Raw genomic sequence first — 26,484 nt, 5'->3', positions numbered from 1 at the left:
TTAAATCTGGACTTCACCAGCGCACCTCACAAATGGACAGGCCACAATGGACAAAGTATGGAACTGTTCTGGCATATCCCAAAGAACCAACTCCCTCTCCCTCAGCTTTGGGAGTTCATCCATCAGAGGTCTTACCTGAGGGCTAAGAACCCAGAGAGTCAAAGGGAGGAAAGAAGACTTTGACTTATTTTAAAATAAGCCCTTAAGCTTAGAATAGGGCAGCAGAAAGCAGTCAGAGTGGGAGAGAAGTTTTTGAGTAAGCAAGTTTATTACTAAGACAGGGCCCTTGCATTCCAGACTGGCCTCCAATTCCCCATGTAGCTGAGAATGACCTTGAACTCCTTGTTTTCCTGTCCACAACTCCTGGGATGATGGGCATATTCCAGGGATTTGCCCAGAGGAGAAAAGCCTTTCTAGTGACAAGTTCAGAAAATGTTCTTATATATGTGTAGTGTAAATGTGTATGTAACCCTCCCCAAATGTTCCCAACAGGAGGGAGGACAGCCTCACACTGACCTCCGAGTCATCAGGGTTCTAGAGTGCACCAGCCGATCTGTAAGCCCTCAGGATTCCAACACTCTGGATTTTTCTATGCACTACAGGGAACAAGCGGAGAACTAGCTTCCTTTTCACTCCACCAGTGGGGCAGTGAGTGGACCCCACTGGGTAAACATGAGGTGGGCTGGGATGCCAAGGGTGTGGGATTCCAGTAGACAGGAGACGGGTATCAGAGGAAGTTCATCGCAGGGTGGAAGGCTATGCCCTCGGTGGGCGTCCGGGGTAAATGTTCTATTCTAGAGTGTTCTGAAGAAAGGATAATGCAGATGCTGGGGGGGGGGGGGCGTTTCTCAGTGAAGCTGTGGTAGAAGGTTGAGTCTGACTTCCCTCAGGCTTTCACCTGTGAGTGCTGCAAAGCCTGGGTACCAGCAAAGCTTCCTTGAAGTAACTAGTAGAAACCCACAGAACAGACTAACAGAGCAGGGAGGCCCCTCCTTTGAGGAGTGACAAGACAGGGTGTGGCAGTCTGGCCTCCCTAAGGCACTCACACCAAAGGAATGTTTCAATAGTCCTCCCACAAGCCCAGAAGTGGCAGACCCACCCACCAACAGCGGGGGCTTCCACTCCTAGGAGACCCATGGACCTGCCGCTGGCAGCATCCAACCTAGAACTCAGGGCCATCCTGCCCAGCACCCAGCCCACTGGCTCTTCTCACTCACCTGTGTGAGGTGCGCATGTCCACAGGGCCGTCTCCTGCCAGGCCTTCGCCTGATACTGTGGCCATGGCCTCCGTTGTCCTCAGTAAGCCCTGGGCTGGGCCTGCACCCAGCTCTGGCATCCCCCTGGTGCCTCCGTCCACAGTCAGCTCTGATGGTGCTCTCTCCATCTTCATTTTCTTGCTCTCCACATCATCCTCCGTTAGGTCAGGCTCAAGGGCTCGCTTCTGACTGCGGGTTCGGCATGCTTCTTCACTCATTCTGTGTATGAAAGGAGGACACAGCATTTGAACCAGGATAGGGAAGAGACCCCTTTTGAGAAGTTTAATTTGGAAGGTGGTTTTTTTTTCCTCAAGGAAGCAGCTGGCTGGAGAAAGGACAAAGACAGGGCCACAGAAGCCCCTCTAAAACTTTCTTCACACCCTCAGTATGGCTGGGCAGGAGGGGGGGGGAGTCCCCCCCCCCCAGGCCTCTGGGGTGTGGCCAGTTCTGAGAAGCCATGGAATCCAAGTGGGAGGAAAGCAGTGGCAGCTGTTACTGGAAAGGGCCCTTCTATGGAGGAATGGTGCCTATTGTGGGTCGAAAACCAGCCCAGGGACCTGTACTGGGCCCAGGACCACACACCAGTGCTGCAATGGTGTGTGTAAGACCTGGACAGAGGTGACCTGTGTGCCTGCGCTCACCTCTGCTGCGCCCCTCCAGGGAGCCAGAAGTGAGAGTCACATTAAGGTCTTTGGTTGGCAGAAATACAGTCTGAACAGAGTATAGACCAGTCCATCCCGAGGTGCCACTACCATGGCCCTGTACCTGTGACACACACGTATCTTGATTTAAGGAAAAAGGGAAAAACTGCTGAGTCAGTTTTTGATCCCATGACATCACTGGGCTCCACATGACCCTTCCCAGGATTCAGTCAGAGAGACAAAGCACTTTCCAGAAAACCAGTCTGAACCGGTTCCAGACAACACAGCTGAAGTGAAGTGTTGTTAACCCTCGCAGAGACAGGAGGACAGCTTGCTGGCATTCCACAGCAGAGTCTGGGACAAGGCACTCTTAAAGGGGCCGCTCAGAAGCCAGGTCTTACTTAATCCTGCAGAACACTAGCCTAGGGAAAGTCTGAGAGAACCAACCCAGAGTTCACTAGGGACAGGGAAAAACAATCTGGCTCAGCTCTGGCGGCATCTAGGGGATAGTTTTCCATGGGACATCTGGCACTAACTATAGCCCTGCAGAGAGCCTCAGCTCACACCTCCAATAGGCTTGATGGGGAAGCCCTCTGATCCTACATCCTGGCGGCAGGGTACTTTCCTTTCAGGTGCTGCAGCGGTGTCCACACTGTCCAATACAGTGGGAAAGGCCTGTCCTAGGTAAAGCCGGTTCTGGGAGGCTAGAACATCCTGTCAACTATACATTCCCACGGGCAGATCAGAATCCACCCCTATTCCTGTGGTTCTGTTCACAAATCCTTGGACCCAAGAGCCATCTCTTCAGCACCACTTAGGTAAGACTGGTGCTTTACCCTAACAAACTCAGTAAAGAGCGAAGACGGACAGGGTGGCTCTATCTGGCCCAAACTCTCCCAGCCCGCCCCACGCCCACATGACCTGAGCACCCACCCGGCCCTCCATGCTACCATCATCCCTCTCAGCTCTGGAGTTCTACAGCTTTGCTCTTCTTCCAACCTGTCTGACCACATACCCTGTCAGACCCATGAAAGCAAACAAGCCACTGCTTGGGGAGTCAGGGTAATGCCTGAAGCAGAGCTGCTCAGAGTTCTGGAATAAGTGAGGAGGCCAACTGACAGCAACCTCAGACAGGACATAAGCACATCCAGGCCTGGACAGAGGACAGATCTCTGACTATAAATAAGGACATGTGGGAACTGGGGGACATTATGGCTCTTAAGAGTGGAGCTTACTTGTGGTGATGATATACTCCTTTAATCCCAGCACTTGGGAGGCAGAGGCAGACAGATCTCTGTGAGTTCAAGGCCAGCCTGGTCTACAGAGTTCCAACACAGCCAGTGCTACACAGAGAGACACTGTCTTGAAAAACCAAAACCAACCAAACAAAAAGCCTCTAGGTCTAGCCCTGCTGGCGAGCTTCATCTGAATCCAGAGACCCTGCCTGTAGTCCATTTTCTATCCTACTGCCTCACTTCCCACTGCTATGAAAGGGTCTAAGGGGTTGGGGGAACTGCTCTCTATATCCCTAGGAACCCCCAAGACATGGAAATAGGCACTTGCTCAGAACTCAAGCAGGGCCCAGAACCTTGAGCCAACCTCAGGGATGGTGATCCAGAGGAGGGGGAAAGGCAGGAGAGGGGATGCCTGGGATTTACCTCCCCACTTCCGAGAATGACAAGGCTGTGCCCTCCTGACTAGGGGCCTGAGCCTCCACAGCTGTGCCCTTGAGGAATAACCAATCCAGCCCATCATGGTATTCTGTGGTAAGCAGAACCTCAACCCTCAAGGCCAGCAGACCAAGATCCCCCGGGACCAGTGCTGATAGTCACTGTACGGCAGGCACAAAGTGGGCAGGAAGAAACCAGCTGTCTTTTGGAAGCATTCTAAGAGCCAGAGAAAGGGGCTAAATCACTCACTTGCAAATCACAGTGACTTTCAAAATCCCCCAAAGAGGGAACAAGAAAGCTGTCCCACCAGACACCACCTGCAGAGCAGCAGCAGCACAGGAAATGAGGTATGAAGGGCCATCCAGCTACCAATAAGTGGGGCTACAACACTGAAAGCAAGAGTCTCTCTGCTCCCTCCCAACCCAGCAACACAGCAACCATTACTGGGGCCTGAAGGCTAGTAGGGAGTAGAGGTGCAAGACAGGGCTCCCTCACCAAGAGTCTTACAGAGGCGCCTTTGCCAGCCCTGGGAGCAAGGGGCCGAGTCCTGGGGGTGGGTCTCTGGGGCAGTGCAAACATTACTAACTGCTACCTGGAGGCTGCTTCCTTTCAGTCAAAGGCCACAAAGCAACTGGAGGGAGGAGCTTGGGCAGGAAGCTGGTGCTGCCAGCACTCCAGAGCCAAGGCACCCAGCATAGGCTAAGCATGGTGGGCCAGTGACCATCCCCTGCTAAGCCACAGACACAAGTCATAGTCTCCCACAAGTGCTTGGAGCCAGAAGCTTCAGATTCTGCATTATTTGTGTGTGTGTGTGGAAGAAGGAAAAACTTCTCTATGCTGAAACTAAGCAGCATTTCAGCACTCAACAGGCCTTACTTTGGTCCTTCCGACTGTGCAGGCTCAACCTCAACTAGCAAAGCCCCATAATGCGTACTCTAGACATGCAGGGAGGAGCGGCAGGAAGTGGGTGGGGCATGGACTAAACTGACAGCTGATGTTTGTAACCTGGGGAACCTTAGCACTGTGGGAGGGAAGGAGGGTGGGGAGGAGAAGAGGGGAAGGGAGGGGGGAAACACTTCCTACTGCTTCCCTCAGTGGCATCCCTGGCTCTACCAGAGGAGCTGCTGTCTAGGGGCTAGGGATTACTCCGTGCTCAGGAATGCACAGCTGGGCAAAGACTGAAATGGCCAAGGATATCAGGTGACAGGGCTGAGTGGTTAGAGCAAACAGAGAGGCAGAGACCAGGTGGGGAACTCAGTCCTAATGGAGACAGTCCAGATGGACAGTGGGGGAGGTGACAGGACTGCAGCATGGGAGATGATCCTGGGGAGCACAGGGGTATGGACACAGAGCACAGAGGGGCAAGGCACTGCCTTGGGCACACAGCCTTCCCTCCCAGGTGTGCTCTGAAGCTACAGATGGGGGAAGGGGGCTGTTCTGGTTTTATCTGGTTCTATTCAAGCACTGGGCTCTTCTGGAATAGGGATGGAAAATTCTAGACTACAGGTTGATGCAACTATGGAGCCTTTGAGAACACCCTCTGCCCTGGGGCTTTGAGGGGCATCATTTGTCTGGAAGAAAGCGGGTCTCATGAAGCAGCCTGCACTAGGTCCCGAGAAGGACGGGACAGCTGAAGGGCGTGTCAAGGTGCCACTGCCACTGCCCCAACATCACATGAAGCCCAATAAAAAGGCACAGAGGCCCTCGGGCCCAGCTCCTCCTGGCCTCCAGAAAGTCGTGTCCCAAGCTGAAGGCCTGGCCACTGCCCCATCAGCAACTGGGGCCCAAGAGCTATGTCCACCCTGACCACACAGTACGCCATGCTCCTGTCGCCATGCCCTGAGCATCTAGGGAAGTACAAGGGAGAAAGCAGCTAAGCTGTGATAAGCAGGTCTCCTCCAAAGCAGAACAGACACTGAGACCTGCCTGGGTGGGCCCAAGCCACTTCCTGCCACACATCCGAATGACAGAGTGGCTAGGACTCTTCTGGAAGGAATCCAGACTAGAAAACCCAAGTCTTAACCTTTAAATACTGTCCAGCCTCGGTGAGGCCAAGTAAAAAGGATCCAATTCAACTTAGGAGGGGAAAAAAAAAAAAAAAAAGAAGGTGATCCAGGGCAGAGAGCAGAGTGGAGGAGCAGAGTGAGTCCCCTATGCCCACCTCACCAGGCATAAGTGATACTGAAACAGATCGAAGGAGGAAAGTTCAAGTTGCTGAGTAATGAGCTTTAAAATGCTCACCAGTAACCTATCATCCCAACCTCAAAAGGACTGAGGCAGGAGGATTGTTAGGAGTTTCAGAGCAGCCTGAACTACAGAGTGAATCGATGACTGTCAGAGCTATATAGTAAGGTCCTATGTCTCAGCAACTGTGGGAGCAGCCCGGCCATGTGTTGGCTGTGGGGGGACACTGTGCTGAGTGCTCTGACAATGTGCATGGCTGTGTCCAGGTGAAACTATGTGCCACAATGGGACACCAACCTTCAGGCAATGTAGCCTACTGTTTCTCCCAGACAAAACCACACAGAGCAAGCACTGCCAGCCAGCCCAGTTACAGTAACCTCTAACACAGTGGCCGACAGGCCTGCTTCCCCAAACACAAGCCACAGCACACCTGCTTAGAGGCAGGTGGGTTCAGAAAAGACAAGCAAGCAGCAAATTTAACCCAAATTCAGGCTCCAAGGCTTAGTCCCTGAAGAGAGTGCACAAGCAGCTAGCAAGAGGGCCGGCTCCAGCCTGTCCTAAGAACTTCACACATGTGGAACTCTGAAGGTAAAGAGGCCCCTTAGACAAGGAAGTGACTTGCTACAAATTCAGCTGCTTCAGAGAGTGAAACTTTAACCCAGCTCCTGTGCAGAGCTCAGCGAGGGCTTGATGGGTGGCCCTGTGGGGACAGGGAACCTGAGCACTCTACAGCCCATGAGGCCCTGAGGTGGAACAGAGCTATGGGAACCAGAATGGGTCTTGGGGCGTCTACAGCTTGAGGAGGGGCTGTGCGCACCAGTGAAACCCTGAGATGGTCTGTCAGGCGGGGACATGAAGAGGGTGAGGCAGCACATACTGGCCACACACTTCCGTTCCTGGTAAGGTGCTGAGTAGACTAGACTGTCCTGAGGGAAGGACAGGGGTCCCAGAAGGAATCTACACTGGCTGTCAGCCCTGCCGCCCTCCTCAGGAACTGCACAGCTCAGTGACAGCACTCTACTCCAAACCTAGCGGAGCACCTTGTCCAGCCCACACTGGGGCTGCAGAGCTTGGTGATTAGACAAGGGACTTCTGAGGTTTCCACCTAGTGTCTTAAAATGGACTCTTAAAAACAACCAAGCAATGTCGGCTGTGTTGGCACACGCCTTTCATCCCAGCACTCAGGAGGCAGAGGCAGGTGGATCTCTGTGAGTTTGACGCCAGCCTGGTCTACAAAGTGAGTCTAGGACAGCCAAGGCTACAGAGAAACCCTGTCTCGAAAAACCAAAATACATGACGCACAGGGGCTTCTGTCCTGTGGGATGGGGTGGGGTGTACTTCCAAAGCCAGCTGTCAGCCTCCAATGACTACTTGAAGGTTCCCAGACCTGACCAAGGAACACCTGCCTACACCTAGATGCCAACAGTGGCAAGGAGCGAGACTGGGTCCCAAGACAAGATGTCTGACTGAAGGGCATCAGACACCCACCCCACTCCCAGAGCAGACAACTTGTCAACAGACAAAAACACAGGACAGAGGAAACACCAAGCACTTCTATTCCCTCAGCTCCAGAATACCCCGCCAGCAGCACACAAACAAGCCTCGCCGAACATTACACACATGCACGTATGCACTCCCACTGCGCACTAGCACATACATACACAAATGCATACACAAAACCTGCTTGGCTCCTCTTCCCACTTCCAGTTCTTGCCTGTGTCTGTAAGCAAAGGCCACTTTTCTGTGACAATGCCAACCAACAGAGCGCTAAGCCACCAGTATGCACAGAGCTGCCCACCCAGCTGCCCCTCAGTACAGAAAACCACCTGGGCAGAGTGGCACCTATCATCTCAGCACCCAGGAGGGTTGAGGGCCCAGGCATATTGGACCAGAGTGAGACCCTGCCTACAAACAAAATCCAGGGTTGAGGAGACCTCAGTAACTTAGTGACTCTGCAAGGATAGGAGTTGGGATAGGGAAGAGGAGAGACAGTTCCAGTGTTTGTCTCTGTAAATAAACTTTTCTACAATCTTATTTTTTTTAATGGGAGATATGTAAAAATGCTTCATTAAGTAAGGTTTCACCAGGCACAATGGCCCATGCCTGTAATCCCAGCAGGTAGATCTCTGTGAGATGGATGGATGGATGGATGGATGGATGGATCGATAAAGACAGATAGATAGATAGATTGATAAAGTAAGTAAGTTTCTTAAGATGTATTTAAGAAAACTAAAGGCCAGGTGTGGTAGTGCATGCTTTTAATCCCGGCAGAGACAGGCCAGCTTGGACTACAGAAGAGTTCCAAGACAGCCAGAGCGATATAAAGACCCTGTCTCAAAAAATAAATAAATAAATAAAAATAAAAATAGGTTTAAGACATTCAAGTAATGGGCCGGGTATGGTGGCATACGCCTTTAGCTGGATCTTTGTGAGTTCGAAGCCAGTCTAGTCTACAAAGCAAGTCCAGGAGAGCCAACACTACATAGAGGAAACACTGTCTTAGAGAGAGAGAGAGAGAGAGAGAGAGAGAGAGAGAGAAGAAGAAGAAGAGGAGGAGGAGGAGGAGGAGGAGGAGGAGGAGGAGGAGGAGGAGGAGGAGGAGGAGGAGGAAGAGAAGAGAAAAGGTAAGATATTTAAGTAAATTGTCAATATTTAAGGAGTACAATTTCAAGCCCAAGGAAGTTGCTGGTAGCGCCTATTTATTCTGTGTAAAAATCAAGGCTTTCTTTTTCAGTGCTACACAGCCAAGGTCTGTACTGGGCTCCTATGTGAGGTGACATACAGACACCTTGGCAAGGAACTTGGCAGTGTCGGAGAAACAAGTCATCCCCAGAAAAACACCCTCAATGAGCGACAGAGGCCTCCTTAGATAGACCCAGCTCAGTGCTGCCAATGTCACAAGGACAGCAGCCACACAGCAGCCTGGCCACAGCACACTTTTTTCTCTACAACCCCTCAGAGGTGAAAGCCATCCCTTCAGCCCAGCCAGACAGGAAGAAATGGCCATGCATCTGACCTCATCAGAGCCGCAAGGGAGGCAGGCAGCGAGCAAGTCTACAGATAGTGAACATACCGGCTACGGATGGCATCTTAAGAGTACGTCGTCTCTCCAGTGTGTCTGTCTGAGGCAAAGCTAGGAGTGGCCCCACATAGACACCTGACCTCAAGCTGTGTCCTAAAGCCCAGGAAGAAGAACGTCCTGCCTAGTGTGGCCATGTGAGGGAAAACTGAGAGCTGTGTAATACCCCAAGGCCTGGACTTGAGGTGGACTAGCAGGCATAGTCACCTCTTAAGCCTGACACAGTTAGCACCATGAAATGGAATCCATATGCCTTACAAGCAGGCCAGCACTCTTATAGGACCCATCCTGAGCCTTCATCCACACTGGTACCTGAAAAGGACATACAAAGTCTTTAAAGGTTCAGAAGAAAAGTTCCCATGAGGACACATAGAGGGACCAAGACGTGTCTCATATCTCTTTCACAGAGGCACCGTCTGCCACAGAGGTGCTAGCTAGCTTCAGCTCCTTCCTGCAGGAGACCCAGGGCAGGGGTAAGGGTATAGGTGGGGAAGCGCTAGACATGGGCTTTGAAGCCCACTTCTAAAAAAGGAGGCTTGACAGACCATGGCAAAGAACAGTCAGGCTAGAACCCTAACTACTTCCGTGCCTGTGGGAAACAGCTCCCCCTGCGCACACCTGCATCTTCAGCCACCTCCAGCCCACAAAGCTGTGCTGCCACATGAAGTGTCACACAGGAGGTCACACAGGAGATCATGAAAGAAGTATATCTTCAGTCAGATCATGCTGAGGAAAAAACAATGGCCCTGGCCTTGGGCACAAGGCTTGCAGTCTGTGGTGACCTCTGCCACTCCACCCCACCCCACCCCACCCCAAACCCAATGGAAAGGCTGGCTCTGCCCCCTGCCTAAGGCTTTTCTACCAGGTCTCAGCTGATACTTGCAGCCTCTATCTATAGATCCATCTGTTTACATATTTCTAACCCCTCTCCTGAAGACAGGAGACTTTTTATTCAGTGTCACCAGGGCCCAGTGCAGACACAGTGCTCAGCATAGAAGAGGCAAGGGATGCACACTTGCTAACAATCTAGAGCATGCTTGCTTTCCCGCACTCCCCTCCTGTAAACTAAGCCTGCAGAGTCTTCATGCCAAGAAGGAAGCTAGCCACCGAAGGCACACAGAGCCCCTGACCAAGCAACACTTGTGCAGCCCTGTTCTCTACAAGTAGCCTGAAGAGCAAAGCCAGGCATCTAGAAATGCCAAACCAAGCCGGTCAGAGTAGATTTCAACATAGGTATCCTGGCACTTGGGAGAATGAAAAAGGAGGACCGCGTAAGTTCTACAGGCTACAGACTGAGACACTGGCACAATAAACAACTAAAAAATGAAAGACCCAACTCTATAGAATCTTAAAATAAACCATGGGTTGCTGGGCAGTGGTGGCACACCTTTAATCCCAGAACTCGGGAGGCAGAGGAGGGCAGAGCTCTGAGTTTGAGGCCAGCCTGGTCTACAGAGTGAGTTCCAGGGCAGCCAGATCTACATGGATAAACTGCCTCAAAATTAATTAATTAATTAAAATAGACTAAACCACAGGTTAAACTTCCTATATCTTGGAGTTGGTAGTAGATTCTCACACACCTGACTAAAAGCTACCAAGAGTAACAAAAAGGGTACTCTGGGGCTGGGGAGAAAGGCTGGCTTTGCCACCCCCTACAGCACACATTAGAAAGCACTAAGGAGACGGCACGAGCACAGCTGAAGCTCAGGAGAGGCAGCCTTGCCTGCTTGGCCAGTGAATAAACTTTCAACAATAAACTTTCAGGTGGATGGCACCTGAATACTGAGGGTATCCTCTGGCCTCTAGGCACACATGTGCACACATATGAACGTGCATGCAAGTGCATACACACACTCACACAGTAAGCTGAAACTGTGTGCTCCCAGCACTCAAGGGGCAGAGGAAGGCGTATCTCAATGAGTCCAAGACCAGCCTGGTCTACATACTGAGTTCAGGACAGCCAGGGCTACAAAGTGAGTCTCTGTCTCAAGAAACAAACAAAATACCAATACAGTGAAGCAGACACAAAAAAAAAATCTTCTCCCGGCGAGGGCCTGGTATCCAAAACATCTTACCAACAAAGGGATGGACAGGGGAGCTCACTGGGTGTACAGCAGCTCCCACTCTGAGGAGAACAACCAGGCAGTGGTGGTGTGTGCCTTTAACCCCAGCATTGCTCAATGGAAGTCTGGCTTCAGAACGAAACAACAAGCGACCCAACAACAAAACCCCTGCTATTTAAGCTGCTGGCCTGAATTTCATAAAAATCATTAAATGAATGGACAAAAATCCAACAGTGTCTGAAATAGTCTTAAAAGTAATTCCTAGCCAGGCAGTGGTGGCGCACACCTTTAATCTCAGCACTCGGGAGGCAGAGGCAGGCGGATCTCTGTGAGTTTGAGGCCAGCCTGGTCTACAAAGTGAGTCCAGGACAGCCAAGGCTACACAGAGAGACCTTGTCTGGGGCAGAGGCGGGGGAGGGGGAATTCCTGTCATTTTATACTATTATACTATGTATTTATGAGAAGCAGCCTCAGCACCAACAATTTTAAAATAAAAGAATCAACTCTGAGCGACACTAAAGGTACTGTCACATATATTCTCGGCCTAAGGCCGGCGCGTGCTGCTGAGGCATTAGGTTCAGGATAGAGCACTGTGAGGTTTTGGGAGGGGTGGGGGTGGCGGGAGCGCTCGGAGCAGGCTGATGGTGACGTGCTTTTACCTACTGAGCCATCTGACCCTAAACTTTTCAAGCACACCCACAAAGCAGTGGTGATGGCATGATAGAACACGTCCATTCCCCAGTTCCCTGGCCTCTGTGGAGCCAATGCTTAGAACATGCACTTGGTGGCATCTTTAATCATGTCATAGCCCATCCCTCCCTGCTGATGACACACTTGTCCTCTCCACCCCTTATAAACTAAGTCTTTTTTTGTTTGCCATAATTGGGTTCTGTGAGTGAGTTGGTTCTGCAGTTAACATGACATGGACATTTCCATAAACTGATCTTTGAGACAAAATGGCCAGTGTATATCCTTCTGGAAACTCACCCCACCAACACAACCCACCTCACCCTCCAGACACTGGTAGCCACTGAATATGGCTGACTGCACCTCTTCCAGGCAGTGGTGGCTCACATCTTTAATCCTAGCACTGGGGAGGTCGAGGCATAGAGATCTCTAAGTCTACAGAGCCTGGTCTACAGAGCTAGTTCCAGGGCAGCAAGGGCTACACAGAGAAACCCTATCTCCAAAATAAAACAACAACAATAACAACAAAAATATTCATTCTATAGCTGTAAAAGTAAACTTATAGTTCTATATATTCATAGTACTTGGCAAATGTGACAGACAACTGCTGTGCTGGCCACTAAGGGTACTTACTTAGTATGAAAGCCCAATTCCCTCTGCCATACTATCCAGTGCCACACTGGTCACTTGTGTACAAAGCATGCTCACAAGCTGCCGTGGTAGCACAAATCTATTACCCCTGTAATCGGGAGGCGAAGACCAGAGAACTGTAGTCTGAGACAAGTGTGGTCTAGAACACAGGCTTCTGGTCCATGCTGATAAGCTTCCCTCCTGTATCCTGGGGCTATCGAGTTCAGTCTAGAAGCAGGGTGCATGCTGCTTTCATCTCCTCCACAAGAGAAGCCACACCAGCTCCCCAACATTCTCTAAAAGGGACTGGGTAGCTCCTTTTTCTTTGAGCACCAAAATGAGTTGAGACTTTTCACGTTTTCTATTTACTTAGAGTTAGGATCTCACTTTGCTAATCTAGACTCCTGGGCCCCAACACTCCCCTGTTTCAGCCTTCAAGGAGCCTCGATCTGGCACCTGGGTCACCATCAGCTGTGCTTCATGTGACACTAGTGATAAAGGCAGGGCCTGACTAGGCCAGCACTGCTCCATGACCTGCACCCCAGAGCCCTACAGTGGACTCCACACATCTAATCCAGGACTTGTTGCTGCTGGGCATCACCTGTCCCTCCTGGTCTGGGCCACTGCTGTGGGCCTTTCTGACACAACTACCATGTTCCCAACGCAGAGTCAGAACTCAGGTGTGATCTCAAGTTCTGCTCTTCTCTTTGGTCCCTAGAGACATTGTTTCTTCTACAATATCTAAGGGGGGGCGGGGACGGGGGACGACCTCCTTCCCTTTTGCCCTAAAACCAAAAAATCTCTTTACAAAGTGCTGTTTGGTGTGAAAATGCAGTAGAAAGCAACACATGATCACCCTGCTACAGTGTGCACACTCTACATTGGCATGCATGTCATACACACACATGGTAATGAATCAAGCAAGCAAGCGCGCAAGCAAGCGCGTACACACACACCCCCCTTTCCTTTAGGAAAATGGGTTCATGATGACAGAACCTAGGAGCTCATGCACAGCTGTGTTTGCTGCCTTCACCTTGTGGTGTCTCTACCTAGAAACTCTTTCACCATTCCCGCCTCCTTCACCCAGGTGCTGGCATAGAAACAAGCTCCCTGTCACATCCTTTCCCACCACCCACAGGATAGCTTTCGGGGCTGGTTCTAGGGTAAAAACACAGCTGAATCCGGTAGGGCATGGTCTCCTCCACAGCTGGGTGTTTTCCAGCAAAGATGTCTCAAGGACTCTGCAACACCCACAATTCTCCTCAGCATGAAGACAACACCAACTGTGCTGCAGCCAGGATGCACCATCTTCTCTAGGAATCATATGCTTTTCTAAAGGCACTCACTTAGGATGAGTAACGCCCAGTGCACGAGTGAGCATCACCCCTACCGAACAAACAAGCTCCGCCTACACACACACACACACACACACACACACACACACACACACACGTGAGATCAAGAACAACACAGGGAGCAGGCTTCCTGCTGGGGTGCGTATGTGGTCTGTGTGCACATTGGTAATGGACAAGAGCCACCCAGAACACTGAAGACCAAGAATCAGGAAACCCCAGCAACAAAAGTGAATGTGGCATACTAGTAAATCGAGATACACAGAAACAAATTAAAACCTACAATCCCAGCACTTGGCAGGCAGAGGCAGGAGGATTCTCTGGAGTTCATCTGGGGCTACATAATAAAACACTCTTAAGAAACAAGCCAGAGGCCGGGCCGTGGTGGAGCATGCCTTTAATCCCAGCACTTGGGAGGCAGAGACAGGCAGATCTCCATGAGTTCAAGGCCAGCATGGACTATAGAGCAAGTTCCAGGACAGCCAGAACTGTTATATAGAGAAATTCTGTCTCAAAAAACCAAAAAAAGCAGGAAGAAAGAAAGAAAGAAAGAAAGAAAGAAAGAAAGAAAGAAAGAAAGAAAGAAAGAGAAAGAAAGAGAGAAAGAAAAAGAAAGAAAGAAAGAGAGAAAGAAAAAGAAACAATCCAGAAACTGGGTGTGGTGGTGCAAGCCTTTAGTCCCAACAGAGTCAGATCTCTGTGAGTTTGAGGCCAGCCTGGTCTACAAAGTGAGTCCAGGACAGCAGGGCTGTTAAACAGAGAAACCCTATCTCAAGAGAAACAAACAAACAAAGAAATAAAGGAAGGAAAGAAGGAAGGAAGGAGAAAAAAGAAAGAAAAGAAACCAGCCAGAGCTGATGGTTACATACCTTGTAGTCTGAGCACTTTAGAATCTGAGGCAAAAGATCAAGATGAGTTCAAGGCTAGGCTGGACTACATGGCCATACCATCTCAGAAAACAAAATAAAGGGCTGAAGAGAGGTCTCAAAGGCTAAGAGCACTTGCTGTTCCTAAAGGGGCCCAGCAATTCCCACCACCTGCACAGTGGTCCACAGCCCTCCTTCAGTTTCATGGGCTCTGATGCACTCTTCTGACCTCCTTGGGCACCTGGCATGCGAGTAGTGCACCGACATATGTGCAGACACAACACTAATACACACAAAATAAATAAATATGGAAGAAAACCAGCCAGTGTCTAACTAGATACCATTGGGTGGCGATGAGCCATATTAGCAATACACCTGCCTATTTTGAGCTGCATATTAGAGTCTGGAAAAGGAGGCAGCTGTCCTAGGAGGGTTTGAGGCCATGTCCTACTTCTAGAACACCACTGGATTCCTCCTTCTTTTACAGGTACATGGCCCTGAGCCAAAATATCACTGCAGGACCTAATGGCAACAGAAATGTCCCTCCTCCCCATATGAGGCTCTGGCCTTTTGTGCTCTGCAGAGTTGAAGTTTTGCACATGAGAGCTATGCAGTAACTAAAGAATAATTCTAGCCATTTGGGAGGAGAAACATCTAGAGGCCAAAGGTTAGCCTCTGCTCCCTCTTCCTTAGGCCTTTGAGCTGGTAACCAATAAATACAGTGTCTTAACCCCGAGGCTCAAGGGTCATACCTGCTGCCACAGGGACCCAATTCTCTGGCCCCTCTTCCCAAGCAGGGCTCTATTAGCTGTGTGGAGGTTGTCTGAGGCAGCTTTCTAGTCTACAGACAGCAGTCTCCAGCACTCACCTGGCCTCAGGGTCTGGGATGCTGGTCTCACCATGCAGCCATGGCCACAGCTCTGTCAAAAGGCAACTTATGTGGACGTGCTGACTCAATGTGCTGGCCAACCTAAACCAAAAGACAGAAAAACACTGAGTTCCAAAGAATAGCTGGGCCTGGCAAACTTCAGACTTCTCCAGTGCTGGGCTGTGATAAAGCCTGCCACTGTGAGCAAGACCCTAGTCGGTCTCCAGAACCCACAATAGAGGAAAAGGCCTCCAGCCACAGGAATAGTGAAATGTGCCGTGGCTGCCCTCCACAACAGAGACCACACAAGGATCGATTTCTAAGGCCCAGTGGACATGGGGTAACCTGTGAACAGCACCCTAAACTTGTTTTCTAAACTCTCAATAAAAGCATGCCAACAGTGAGTACCAGGCCAAGTCCAGATAGTCCCCACTTATCACCAGAACACACAATAAGTACTTCAAGGGCTCATCCTCACAGCAAGCCCGAGTAACAGAAGGTAAAACCACACCGGCATGGTGCTGACCTAACGTGGGGATAGCCTTAGCGCAGACCCCATTTTATAAACCAGGGAGTTGATGCATCTGATACTCAGGAAACCTGCCCAGTGCGGTGATCAGCCAGGTCCCCTCTCTGATCCATCACTACTGCAGAAGTACAGGCTTGTCTCTGAGAAAGAGGAGGACACAAGTGCCCAGGGAAGAAGAGATTGCCTACATATAGATAGATAAGGCATGTGGCCCAGGAAGTCCCAGGTCATGGGCAGAGTAGCTCCATGTCAGGCCCCAGGGTCCGTGGTGTCAGGCTGGGTCCCACTTTCAGGATATTATGCACGTGGTTCACCCAGCATCAATATCATCTCTGTTCTCTTTGGGTTCCTATGACTGCCAGGAGGATGTACTAATAAGCAACTGGATTTTGCTGCTTTTCTTATTTTTAAAGGACTGGCTCAGCAGTTGCAAGCACTGGCTATTCTTGTAGAGAACCAGAGTTTGGTTTCCAGCACCCACATGACAGCTCACACCCTTCTTTAACTCTAGTCGGGTAACACACACACACACACACACACACACACACACACACACACGGTACACAAACATACATGGAGGTAAGACGCTCACTCATAGGCATTCTTAAAAAGAAACCTTTTCTATTTAGCTTTCAGTTTATAAGACAAGGTTTCATCATGTTACTCTGGCTGATTTGGGACTCAGAAGTCGGCTTGTTTCTGCTTTCTATGTGCTGAGATTAAAAGTGTACACCACAGCGCCCAACAAGAAACATTTATTTTAAAACTCAGGTCATTAATTTGTGGCTCATGGGTGTGAAAACTTACCTAGTAATACCAGTGTGACTGCCAGAGAGGCCTTTGGATATTAAGGCACACAAGGCCCGGCACATGTAAGGCCCTTGCCAGAGACACTCCCAGGGCCTTCCAGCCTGACTTTTCAGTTCAGCGCAGACAGTGAAATTCAATGAATGCTTTTAACCCTCACTTGCCTATCCCACCAGGTTAAGGCTTCTCTGCCAGGGCAGGAAACCCTCGTATAGGTGCCCAAGCACTTGTCTCTGCAGAATCAAGGCCAGGAGATAGACCTCACCCTGTCATGATTTCAACTTTACCATGGATCAAAAGCAACAGATTCTGCAGAAGCCACCTCTCAGCTCAAGTCTCAACTTGTTCCTAGGCTAGCAATATGCGACCTGATCATGTCTCCTGGTTGGTGGCCATGCCCACACCTCTAGCTTACAGCCCCACGCCCAGGAGAGAAAACAGTGAAACTGCAGAGGTCAGAGGACAACTTCACAAAGCTGCTTCCTCCCTTCCACCATGTTGTTTCTAGAGACCCAATTCAGGTTAAGTGGTCAGATGGTCATAAACACACTTAACTGGCTGACTCCTGTTTGCATGTTCTCAATCTGTGATGGTCTGAGTTAGCAGGACCCTGACCATGGTGAGTCACAGGCCATTAGTACACAAAGAAAGATGTGTTTCCACAGAGGCACATCAGCCGGTCAGAAGTTAAAGCCACAACACAATCTGTTTACAACAGCATAAAAATGTGATGTACAAAAATAAAAAAGAAACTGCAGTCATGTTGAAGTCCTGGGACTCACCTGAGACTGAGGCAGGAGAATGGTTTGACTCTAGAACAAGACAGAGACTGTCTCAAAAGGGGGGGGGGGGGGGGGCGGGGAGGATAGCGCGCAAGCTAGGATGTATGTCTGATATACCAGGCCTGGGTTCCATCTCCAACATCACAAAAGTTAGATAGAAGGCGGGGGGGGGGGGGGGGGGTCCCTTACCCAGGCAAGGAGGTACGAATTCTCTCCCCAACTAACCTACAAATACAATGACTCCACCATCAGGAACCCAGCAGAGGCTGCACAGGGTTGGGCCTTAAGTGCTTATCACACAAAGGTGAGGACTGGCTAGGCAGAGAGGCATTCTCTTACAACCTCAGAGTCGGGGACAGAGGCAGGAGGATCACCTCATTTCTGGGTTAACCTAAAATATCTCTCTGCATAGCCCAGAGCTGCCCTTAAACTCTCTGCTATCTTCATGCCTCTGTGTGTTGGGATCAGAGGTGTACAATACCCAGCCTACCTCAATCCTGCTGGTCCTGACATTAACTATGTCTGGAATCTCAGCTACTTCTTGCAAGTGGCCACAATGTCCTCTCTACTAGGGTGACAAATGTTTCCTTATTTCAAGAAACCCCTGGACAAGCAAGAAGGCTCAACAGGTAGAGGCACTGACCAGCAAGCCTGACAACCTGAGTTCAATCCTTGAAAGCCACATGGTAAGAAGCCAAATGTCACAAGCTGAACCACACACATGTACTACATACATACATGCCTGCATACACACAAGCTGGTGCACATACAAACTGGACTTGAAGCATCATCGTCTACATACCCGAGAGACCAGCTCAGTGCCCGCCTAGCCACACAAATGAACCTCGTTTTTGGCCAGCCTTATACACCAAGCACCCTCCCACTGTGGCCATTTCACAGTTGAAATAAAACCTCTGCAAAGATAGAATCTCAAATCCAGGTCATCAGGAGAGGTGTGCCTGCACCTGTAGTCACGGCTACACAAGAGGCTGAGGCAATATTAATATTGTTTGAGCCAGCAGCCTGGGCAACAAAACAATATACTAGCTCCAAAATAATAGAAATAAACACCAGTTCTCTCATCTCCACTCTATACTGAAAAAGACCTAAAATAAACTACCAGGCCACTTTAACACTTAAAACATCTAGTAAATGCTTAATCCACGTAGCCTCGCCACACTCCGGACGTTTCTATCCTGGACAAGTGTTGAACTCAATAGCTGCCTGCTCTGCTGCCACCTGCTGTACCCACTAGTGGCCTCCAGGCCACCCCCACCCAGTGTGGCTCAGGCAGTGCAGTCAGGCTCTGCCTAGCTTCAAGTCCAGAACCTAGACTGACACACAGCTAGCGCTACGAGAGCTTGTAGCTGAGTAGGAGGGCTGGGGTGGAGGCACTGTTCTGGAGAGCCCAGTGCAGCAGCCCCACCAATCAATCAATGTGACTCTCACAAGGAGCAAGGAAACCGAGCAGAGCCCACTTTGTATTCCCACAATAAGGAGCATTTCTTAAAACTAAAAGGAATCATACAATCACCATTGTGCCTCACTAACTGGGTTCAGAAAGCTTTGCTGTTTTTATGTCAAACTCATACATTTAAAATATCAAGTAACCCTTAAGTGCACAATTACCAGCTCATGGGAGACTCTTTACCTCCCCAGGCAAATCATTATGGTTTGGCTTTGACCCTGCACCTGAGTCCTCCACTTTCACACACAAACTTTCCTATAACCCACCCTAACCTCATGTCCTAATTGGAGAGAAACCACACTCTAATAGGAAGACAGCCATGGGAGCCATGGCCATGCACATGAAATCAAGCCTTGGCCCTGTGGCTACCCATCTTTTGTTGTCATTTGATCCTTTAGGGCAAGGCCTGGAGAATGCTCCTTTAACTCCAGGGTAAAGGCAGGGGCAGGAGTCCCCTAGGTTACTCATAGCCAATTCAAGAGGCAACACAGGAGGTGTCTCTGAAGGCACTGGCACTTAAGGGCCTGAGTGTACTACCCCTCTGCTCTCTGCCCACCACCTGTGCGGTCTGCACTCAAACATTTGTCACCTTGACTCCCAAGCCATCCTGACAGACCCAAGAACCCAGCCAGCACTTCTCACTGATCCTGCCTCTGCCCATCCCAGACCCAGAGTCCACCTGCCCTGCACAAACCAAGCACCCACCCCTTCAAAAAGCTCACCAGGACCCCCTCTGCTAATGGTCCTAGCAGCCATACCACCAAATCATCAAGGAGTACAACTCATAACACCAGAAAGAGAAATACCAAAGCAGGCACTAGTGGAGCACGACAGTAGGTACCAGAGTACTGGCAGGTGGAGAAGGATTAGCTCAAACCAAAGACTCGGTCTTTCCTTTTCAGACACACACACACACCACTGACAAGTCACACTGTGTATGTCCTAGAACTACTAGGCTCACCTGGAACTCAGAGTTCAGGCTGCCATGGCCTCTCAAGTGCTAGGATTCAAATATGTGCCACCACACCCAGCTACACAGAACCATAATTCCTTGTTTTTTGTTTCTAGACAGGGTTTCTCTGTGTGGCCTTAGGTGATCTGGAACTCACTCTGAAGACCAGGCTGGCCTTAACTCAGAAATTCGCCTGCCTCTGCCTCCTGAGGGCTGGGGTTAAAGGTGTATGCCTCTGCCTCCTGAGGTTTCAGGTACCCAAGTGGCCTGGACGAGTGCTGGCAATATGCACACTATGTGCTCTGTTGCTGAATTCTGCTCCAGACCAGTTCAGTTCCAACTTGGGGGTCAGCACCCTATTATTGCCTGCTACACATATTTAAGCAAATAGTTTTCCTGGGACACAGCCACCGCCAATGCTCCCTCTGGCTGTGCCTGCCTACATGACAGAGCTGAGCACTGGCTGACACATGACAGAGTTTCAAATGGTAAAGAGGAAATCTCACCTCTAAGGGCTAGCTAGCACTGAGCACTGCAGAGTTGCTCAGGAAAGGGGCAGAGGGACCCCAGCACAGGGAATAGCTTGGGCTCCCGCTCCAGTCACCCCTAGGGAACCTGAGCGGTACCTGCTCTCCCTAGGGCACAAAGCCTTGTTAACCATGTCCCCAGAAGCAGGGGTATGTCAGACTAAGCAGACTAGAGACTTAGAGAGACAATCCCAAGAGAACAAAGGAGCCAACAGGGAAACTGCCCATACAGCCCATCCCCTGGCAACCCAAGCTGGCACTAAGGGATGAGAATGGTAGAGTCCTGCCCACCATCTCAAGTCCTGGCACCCACAGGCCATGGAGCATCTCCTCTTACAATGAGCCAACACTGCCTTCCCAGCATCCCTAAAGACAGAACAGACACACACACAGACACAGAGCTCTTTCATAGCACCTTTTGGTGGTTCACACGTGGACATGCACAAACTCACAAACATCATGACTCCAGTACTCCTGTCTTTCCCCCAACTCCTCAGACCTGCCTACCTGTCTACACTGCAGCCTTCGCCCAGGCTACTGACATGCAAAGCAGCCCACTCCCTCACTCTTGCCATTTTTGGTGCAAGTCCTGTCATTCAAACAAGCATTTCCCAGTCAGTGCATCCAGCCGATGAAGTAGATTGGGATGTGCAGCACAGGTGGGACCCTGTTCTGGGCCCCTACACTGTTTCCATCACACACTTGGAGCAAAACCAGTCATAAATACAAACTCCATCCTCCATTAAGAGTCCAAGGCTAGCCGGGCATGGTGGCGCACGCCTTTAATCCCAGCACTTGGGAGGCAGAGGCGGGAGGATTGCTGTGAGTTCGAGGCCAGCCTGGTCTACAAAGTGAGTCCAGGACAGTCAAGGCTACACAGAGAGACCCTGTCTTGGAAAAAAAAGAGTCCAAGGCTAACCAAGAAGAGACTTGACACTCTATGAGCATATACAGGGGGAGGAAGTCTCCCTCAGTCACAGTCATAGGGGAGGGGAGTAAGGGGAAAATGGGAGGGAAGGAGGAATGGGAGGACACAAGGGAGGGGATAATCATTGAGATGTAATATGAATAAATTAATAAAATTTTAAAAACAATAATAAAAAGTCTCAGCTTAAAAAAAAAAAGAGTCCAAGGCTAGGTGGCAGTCATGTGGGCCCCACCCCCAGCAGGAGCCTGGGCCTCCCAGAGAGCAGCTGTTGCTTCAGCCTCTCTCAGAGCTGAAGGTCCCAAAGGCCCAGCCTTGAGTCTAGAAAGGCCTCCTCCCTGTGACTGCTGGAAACTCACTGCTGCCTTGATACTGGAGATTGATCCTCTGTACACATCCCCATTTCTTCTCTTTCTTTCCCCCCTCTGAAATGCTAAAATGGACCCTAGGACCTCTGCTTTGCATTGTAGGCAAGTAAGTGGTCCTTACTCAGCCCCTAACCAACCCATCCCTTCTTACTGCAGAGGTACAGTATCCCACCCTGAGCCCACTCATGGATGTATCTGGAACGTCTCGTGGATCAGAAAGCTGGAGCCTTCATCACTCTCCCTTCCCTGTTGAGAGTGCTTCTGGCCAGCTTTGGCACTTGATGATCCACAGCCCTCTGAGAAAGCCACTTCCCTCCCAGAGGCCCCGGCTCCAGGCAGGACCTCCTCAGGAAATCACTACTTCTTACTTTGGCTACTGTGATTGAAGCCATTCCTTAAGACTGTCTCAGCTCCTATCTGGACATGGACACTCCTCCCAAAGTCCAAGCAGCAGGTGGGAAGTGCAGAAACCTGCGTGCTGAGATAGAGAGACCAGGGTTGCTGGGCCTCAGAAAGGTCTGAAGTGCTCAGCACTGAGATGCTTGGTATGTGAAAAGCTTGTCAGACACCTGAAGGAAGCGTGACAAGAAAAAGAGGAAACAGCTTCTCTGCTGGGAATCTGGGACGGCTCCCCTGTGAGGACTCCTTTTTCCCCCATCCCTTTCCTGGCATGAAGTCCTCAAAGTCCTTAGGACCTCCAAAGCACCCATGTCATGGAGGAGGCTCACATGCTGGCTAGTGATAAGTCAGCTGCCTGCTCAGTCCCCGGGAGGAAAAGGAAAGAGAATGGCTAAAGGCTAGTGGGTCCCCAGTACCAAAAGTACCAACAATTGTGCCTCTGTCACAGGCTCCGGAAGCACCCACAGGCCCAGGGGCTCTGGAAGCATCCAGACAACAGGACACAGGAAGATCCTGGTGAGCACAGAAGCTCCTTCTCAACACTGCAACACCCATAATGGCGAGGAACATGTCTTCCTGAGTTCTACAAGCTGCTGGAGGAGGGGCCTGGGAACCTAGACTGATAAACAGACATCAGAAACCCGGGAGGGTCCCATTGGGCTACAAAGAGGGGAGCAGCCTTGAGAATAAGCCTTGGCCCTGTGGGAAGTAACACTGCCTCCAAGGAGCTGTTGTGGGCAGGAGGCTGAATTACAGGATGTCCTGCTGGTGTGTGCTGCTCAAGGGCCACTTGTTGAGGTCACTGAGGACTCAGGCTGAAATGTAGGGACAGTTTCCCCTAGCTGCCCTCTGCAGAGACACATCAGTATGTGTCATACTTCCAACTACCAGACACACTGACAAACAGCTACAGGAAAAAAACAAAAACAAAAACGATGAATACCTGCAACCCCCCCCCCAAAGCAGGGCAGTGTCTCCTGGTGGTTTCCGGGGCTCAAGGGTCAACCTCGCCAAGCTGGAGGAAGCACATCCAGGTCCTGCCCCTACAGGAGCTAAAAACAGACCAAGGAATTTCTGTGCTCCAATACTCTACACCCGAGATGATGTCACAATGAACCTTCTAGAGCCACACGCATTTCTTTAAATCCCCTAGCAGCTGAAGTGAGTCAGGCCTTCAGTGTGCAGGCCTTGGTCTCCTCCAAACAAGCACTGGAGCTCAGGTCCATGTTCTCATAGCTATAGATTATTTTGAGGTCATGTTTTGTGCAGTAAATGCATGTAAGGTAAAGTTCCTAACTCCCCCTTTGGAGACAGGGTCTCACCCCAGCCAGACTGCCCCCGCCACAGCACGGAGCTCGTCCTGCTTCACCTTGCAACCAAGCCAGCCTTGCTTACTGTGACTCTGTTTGTTTAAGACAAGGTTTCTCTGTGTAGCCCTAGAACTCACTTTGTAGACCAAGCTAGCCTCAAGCTCATGGAGACACACCTATCTGTACCTCTCAGGTGCTAGGGTTAAAGGAGTGCACTACCACCTCCTAGGTTATTGTGGCCATTTTGGTCTTTTGAGACAGGGTCTCTCTGTGTAGCCCTGGCTGCCCAGGACTCACTTTGTAGACCAGGCTGGCCTCGAACTCAGTGATTTGATTGCCTCTGCCTCCTGAGTGCTGGGATTAAATAAAGGCGTGCCCCACCACGCCAGGCTTATTGTGACCCTTTTTAAGTGTGCGGTTCAGCATCATTAAAAATGTTACATGGGGGCCTGGTGGTAGCAACACACCCTTCAATCCCAGTACTCAGGAGGCAGAGGCTGTGAGAGGACTGGGAGTGCAAGGCCAGCCTGGTCTACAGAGCGAGCCCCGGGACAGCCTGGTCTACAGAGCGAGCCCCGGGACAGCCTGGTCTACAGAGCGAGCCCCGGGACAACCTGGTCTACAGAGTGAGCCTCGGGACAGCCAGGGCTAGAGAAACCCTGCCTCTAAACACAACCACCCAAAAAGTTTACATGGCCAGTGAGATGGCTCAGCAGACTAAGGTTACCAAGCTTGAAAACCTGAAGTCAATTTCCATGACTCCTGAAAGATGTCCTCTGAATCCTTCCCATGCCTACACAGTAAGGAATGAAACATAAAATTAAAAGTAGAGACACTACTGTAGTTTAGAGAACTTGTAAAAGTGAAACTCCATACCTACTACTTGTCCCTGCCGGAGTCTCTGGCAAGGACAGCGTTATTCCAGGGAGCTCTTGGGTGTGACTCACACATGTGCTCTTGGGGATCTAAGCCATGCTATGTGATTTCAAGATTAAACTACTTGTGCCACTGAACCCTCCAGGGCCCTGCATGCACAGGGATGTCACAGTGCAAAGGGGGCCTAGGACCTGCTTTCTACCACACCCAGACAAGCCCCAGCATCAACCAATCCCTGCAACGTCCCAAATGCACAGGAAAGTCTGTGACTGGTGATCTAAGAGCAGCGCCCCCCAAAACAAAAAAACAAACAACAAAAACAAAGAGCAGCGCCCAAGTACCTTAGACCTTGCCTTCCCTGCCAGCCCTGGCCTATTACAGCGTGCCAGTTCCCTGGGGACACACCTATCCCAACCTCACCTCACAGCACAAGCAAGAGAAGCCCAGGATACAAGCCAGGAGAATAGAGAGGACCACTTCATCTTGGCCATGCTCTCCCTTTACATAGAAACCTGAGCGCCCCAAATCTCCTGGAAGCCTGTGTGCAAAACGTTGTGCTGGTCAGAAACCCAGCAGGCCCCAGCACATCCAACTCCATGTAAGGGGGGCAAAACAAACAGATTCCCCACCAAACGATGCCAGGGAGAGGGAACACAGGAGCACCATCATGCCCATCCACAGCCTGGAACCCTGAGCACCAAGGCAGCCTATCCCACAGGCAGAGTCCAGCATGGAGGGCATGTGCAAAACACAACAGAGGGTATGTCTGTCTGTCTGTGTGTCTATCCCTTGCTAGCCTGATATTAATAGATGAGACTGGCATCAAACTCACAAAGATCTGCCGGTCTGCCTCAGTGATACTTATTTTGTGTATGAGTGTTTTGCCTGCATTTCAGTGTACCCCGTGCGTGTCTGGTGCACATAGATGCTAGAAAGGGCATCAAATCTCATGGAAGTTGTTAGAGGCTGGTCTAGTATATTTCGATGCTAAGTACTGCGTGCTGTCTCTGTGATCCACCCTGACTAAGAGCCTAACCTGTTTGACTAATAAACAGCTATCATACCTGGGCAGGGCAAATGGGACAGGTGTGGCTAAAGTTCCAGGGCTTGGGAAAACAGAGAGAATCTTGGGAGGAAGAGAGACCGAAGGAGAGGAGGAAGAAGGCTGTGCCAAGGGTTATGTGGAGGAGAAGCACATGGCCGGTATGGATGGAGACTTGGCCCAGAGGAAGAACATTAGCAAGTATTTGGGGTTATGGATGGGAGGGAGCTTGATAGAAGTTATTAGAACCAGATGGCATGGGGTTGGGGCAGGCATGGGATACCTGAGAAGTATATGGGAGGTAGTTTAGGGGATTAATATCTGCCCTCCCCCAGGTTAACTAAAGCTATTTTAAAATATAACAAGTGTCTGTGTCTTCACTGATTGCTAGTGGGTTAGAAAATACTGCCATAATAATTATAGGCCAAATAATAAACATTATTAGGCCATATGGATAAAGTAACATCAGGAAGTAGAGTTACAGATGATTGTGAGCCACCAAGTAGGTGCTGGAAACCAAACCCAGGTGTTCTGTAAGATTAGTCAGTGCCCATAATCACTGAGCCACCTCTCTAGCTGCCTGGGACCCCTTCACTAAATCTCAGTCTAGGAGCATGCATGAGGAGGCCACACAACAACCTTGTGGAGTTGGCTCTCTCCTTTCACCATGTGGGACCCAGGGATGGAACTCAAGCACTTTTACCTTCTGAGCCACCTCACTGTCCTACAAAAGTGTCTTAGGAAGGGAGTGGGGAGGAAGCATGTCTAACTAAAGAAACGGCCACAGGGAGATCTGCAGTCTAGAGTAAGACTGTTCCCCTTTAGCCCCAGCTCTGCAGGAATGACCTTATAACCTTAGCACCTCCACATTCCCAGATGACAGGACTTGGTGCCTATGAGCACCAGACAGAACTACACACCCTCAGGAATCTCTGCTAGTTCCAAGCTCAAGTCCGTACCAAGCTGGCAATCCAAGATGGTGAACAAGTAACTATAGTCTACATGCCGGTAGCTTTTTAAGGGTTAGTCTTCTTGCCCTTATTATCTATGCCCAATAAATATCCTTTAATCCCCATCACCAGAGCCACCCTCAAGAGATATAGCACCAACATCCACCCATAATGCCCTTTCATACGCGGCACTTCCCTTGACATCCCATTTGGCAGATGAGAGGCCTCTCAGGTGTGGACGGTGTTCAGACTG

The 26,484-nt window shown here is 50.3% G+C and overlaps 1 protein-coding gene across 7 annotated transcripts in view; it reads right to left on the bottom strand.

Moving 5' to 3' along the window:
- GATAD2A (GATA zinc finger domain containing 2A) overlaps nucleotides 1–26,484 on the bottom strand; it is a 92,000-nt gene that overhangs the window by 28,227 nt on the left and 37,289 nt on the right. For 5 of the 7 annotated variants that reach the window (XM_084759054.1, XM_084759055.1, XM_084759056.1 and 2 more), the window contains 2 exons: nucleotides 15,297–15,398; nucleotides 1,218–1,475 (listed from right to left, as the gene is read on the bottom strand). In XM_084759054.1, the coding sequence (XP_084615180.1) occupies nucleotides 1,218–1,474 (257 nt within the window). In that variant the 5' untranslated portion in view covers nucleotide 1,475; nucleotides 15,297–15,398. Of the gene's footprint in view, nucleotides 1–1,217; nucleotides 1,476–15,296; nucleotides 15,399–26,484 lie in introns of those variants that run through there. The other 2 variants (XM_084759058.1, XM_084759059.1) reach the window with 1 other exon arrangement.

Source organism: Acomys minous (genome assembly GCF_964271855.1).
Source record: "Acomys minous genome assembly, chromosome: 15".
Lineage (NCBI taxonomy): Eukaryota > Metazoa > Chordata > Mammalia > Rodentia > Muridae > Acomys > Acomys minous.
Note: the sequence above shows the minus strand (reverse complement) of the source record. Positions and strands in the feature narration are given on the sequence as shown.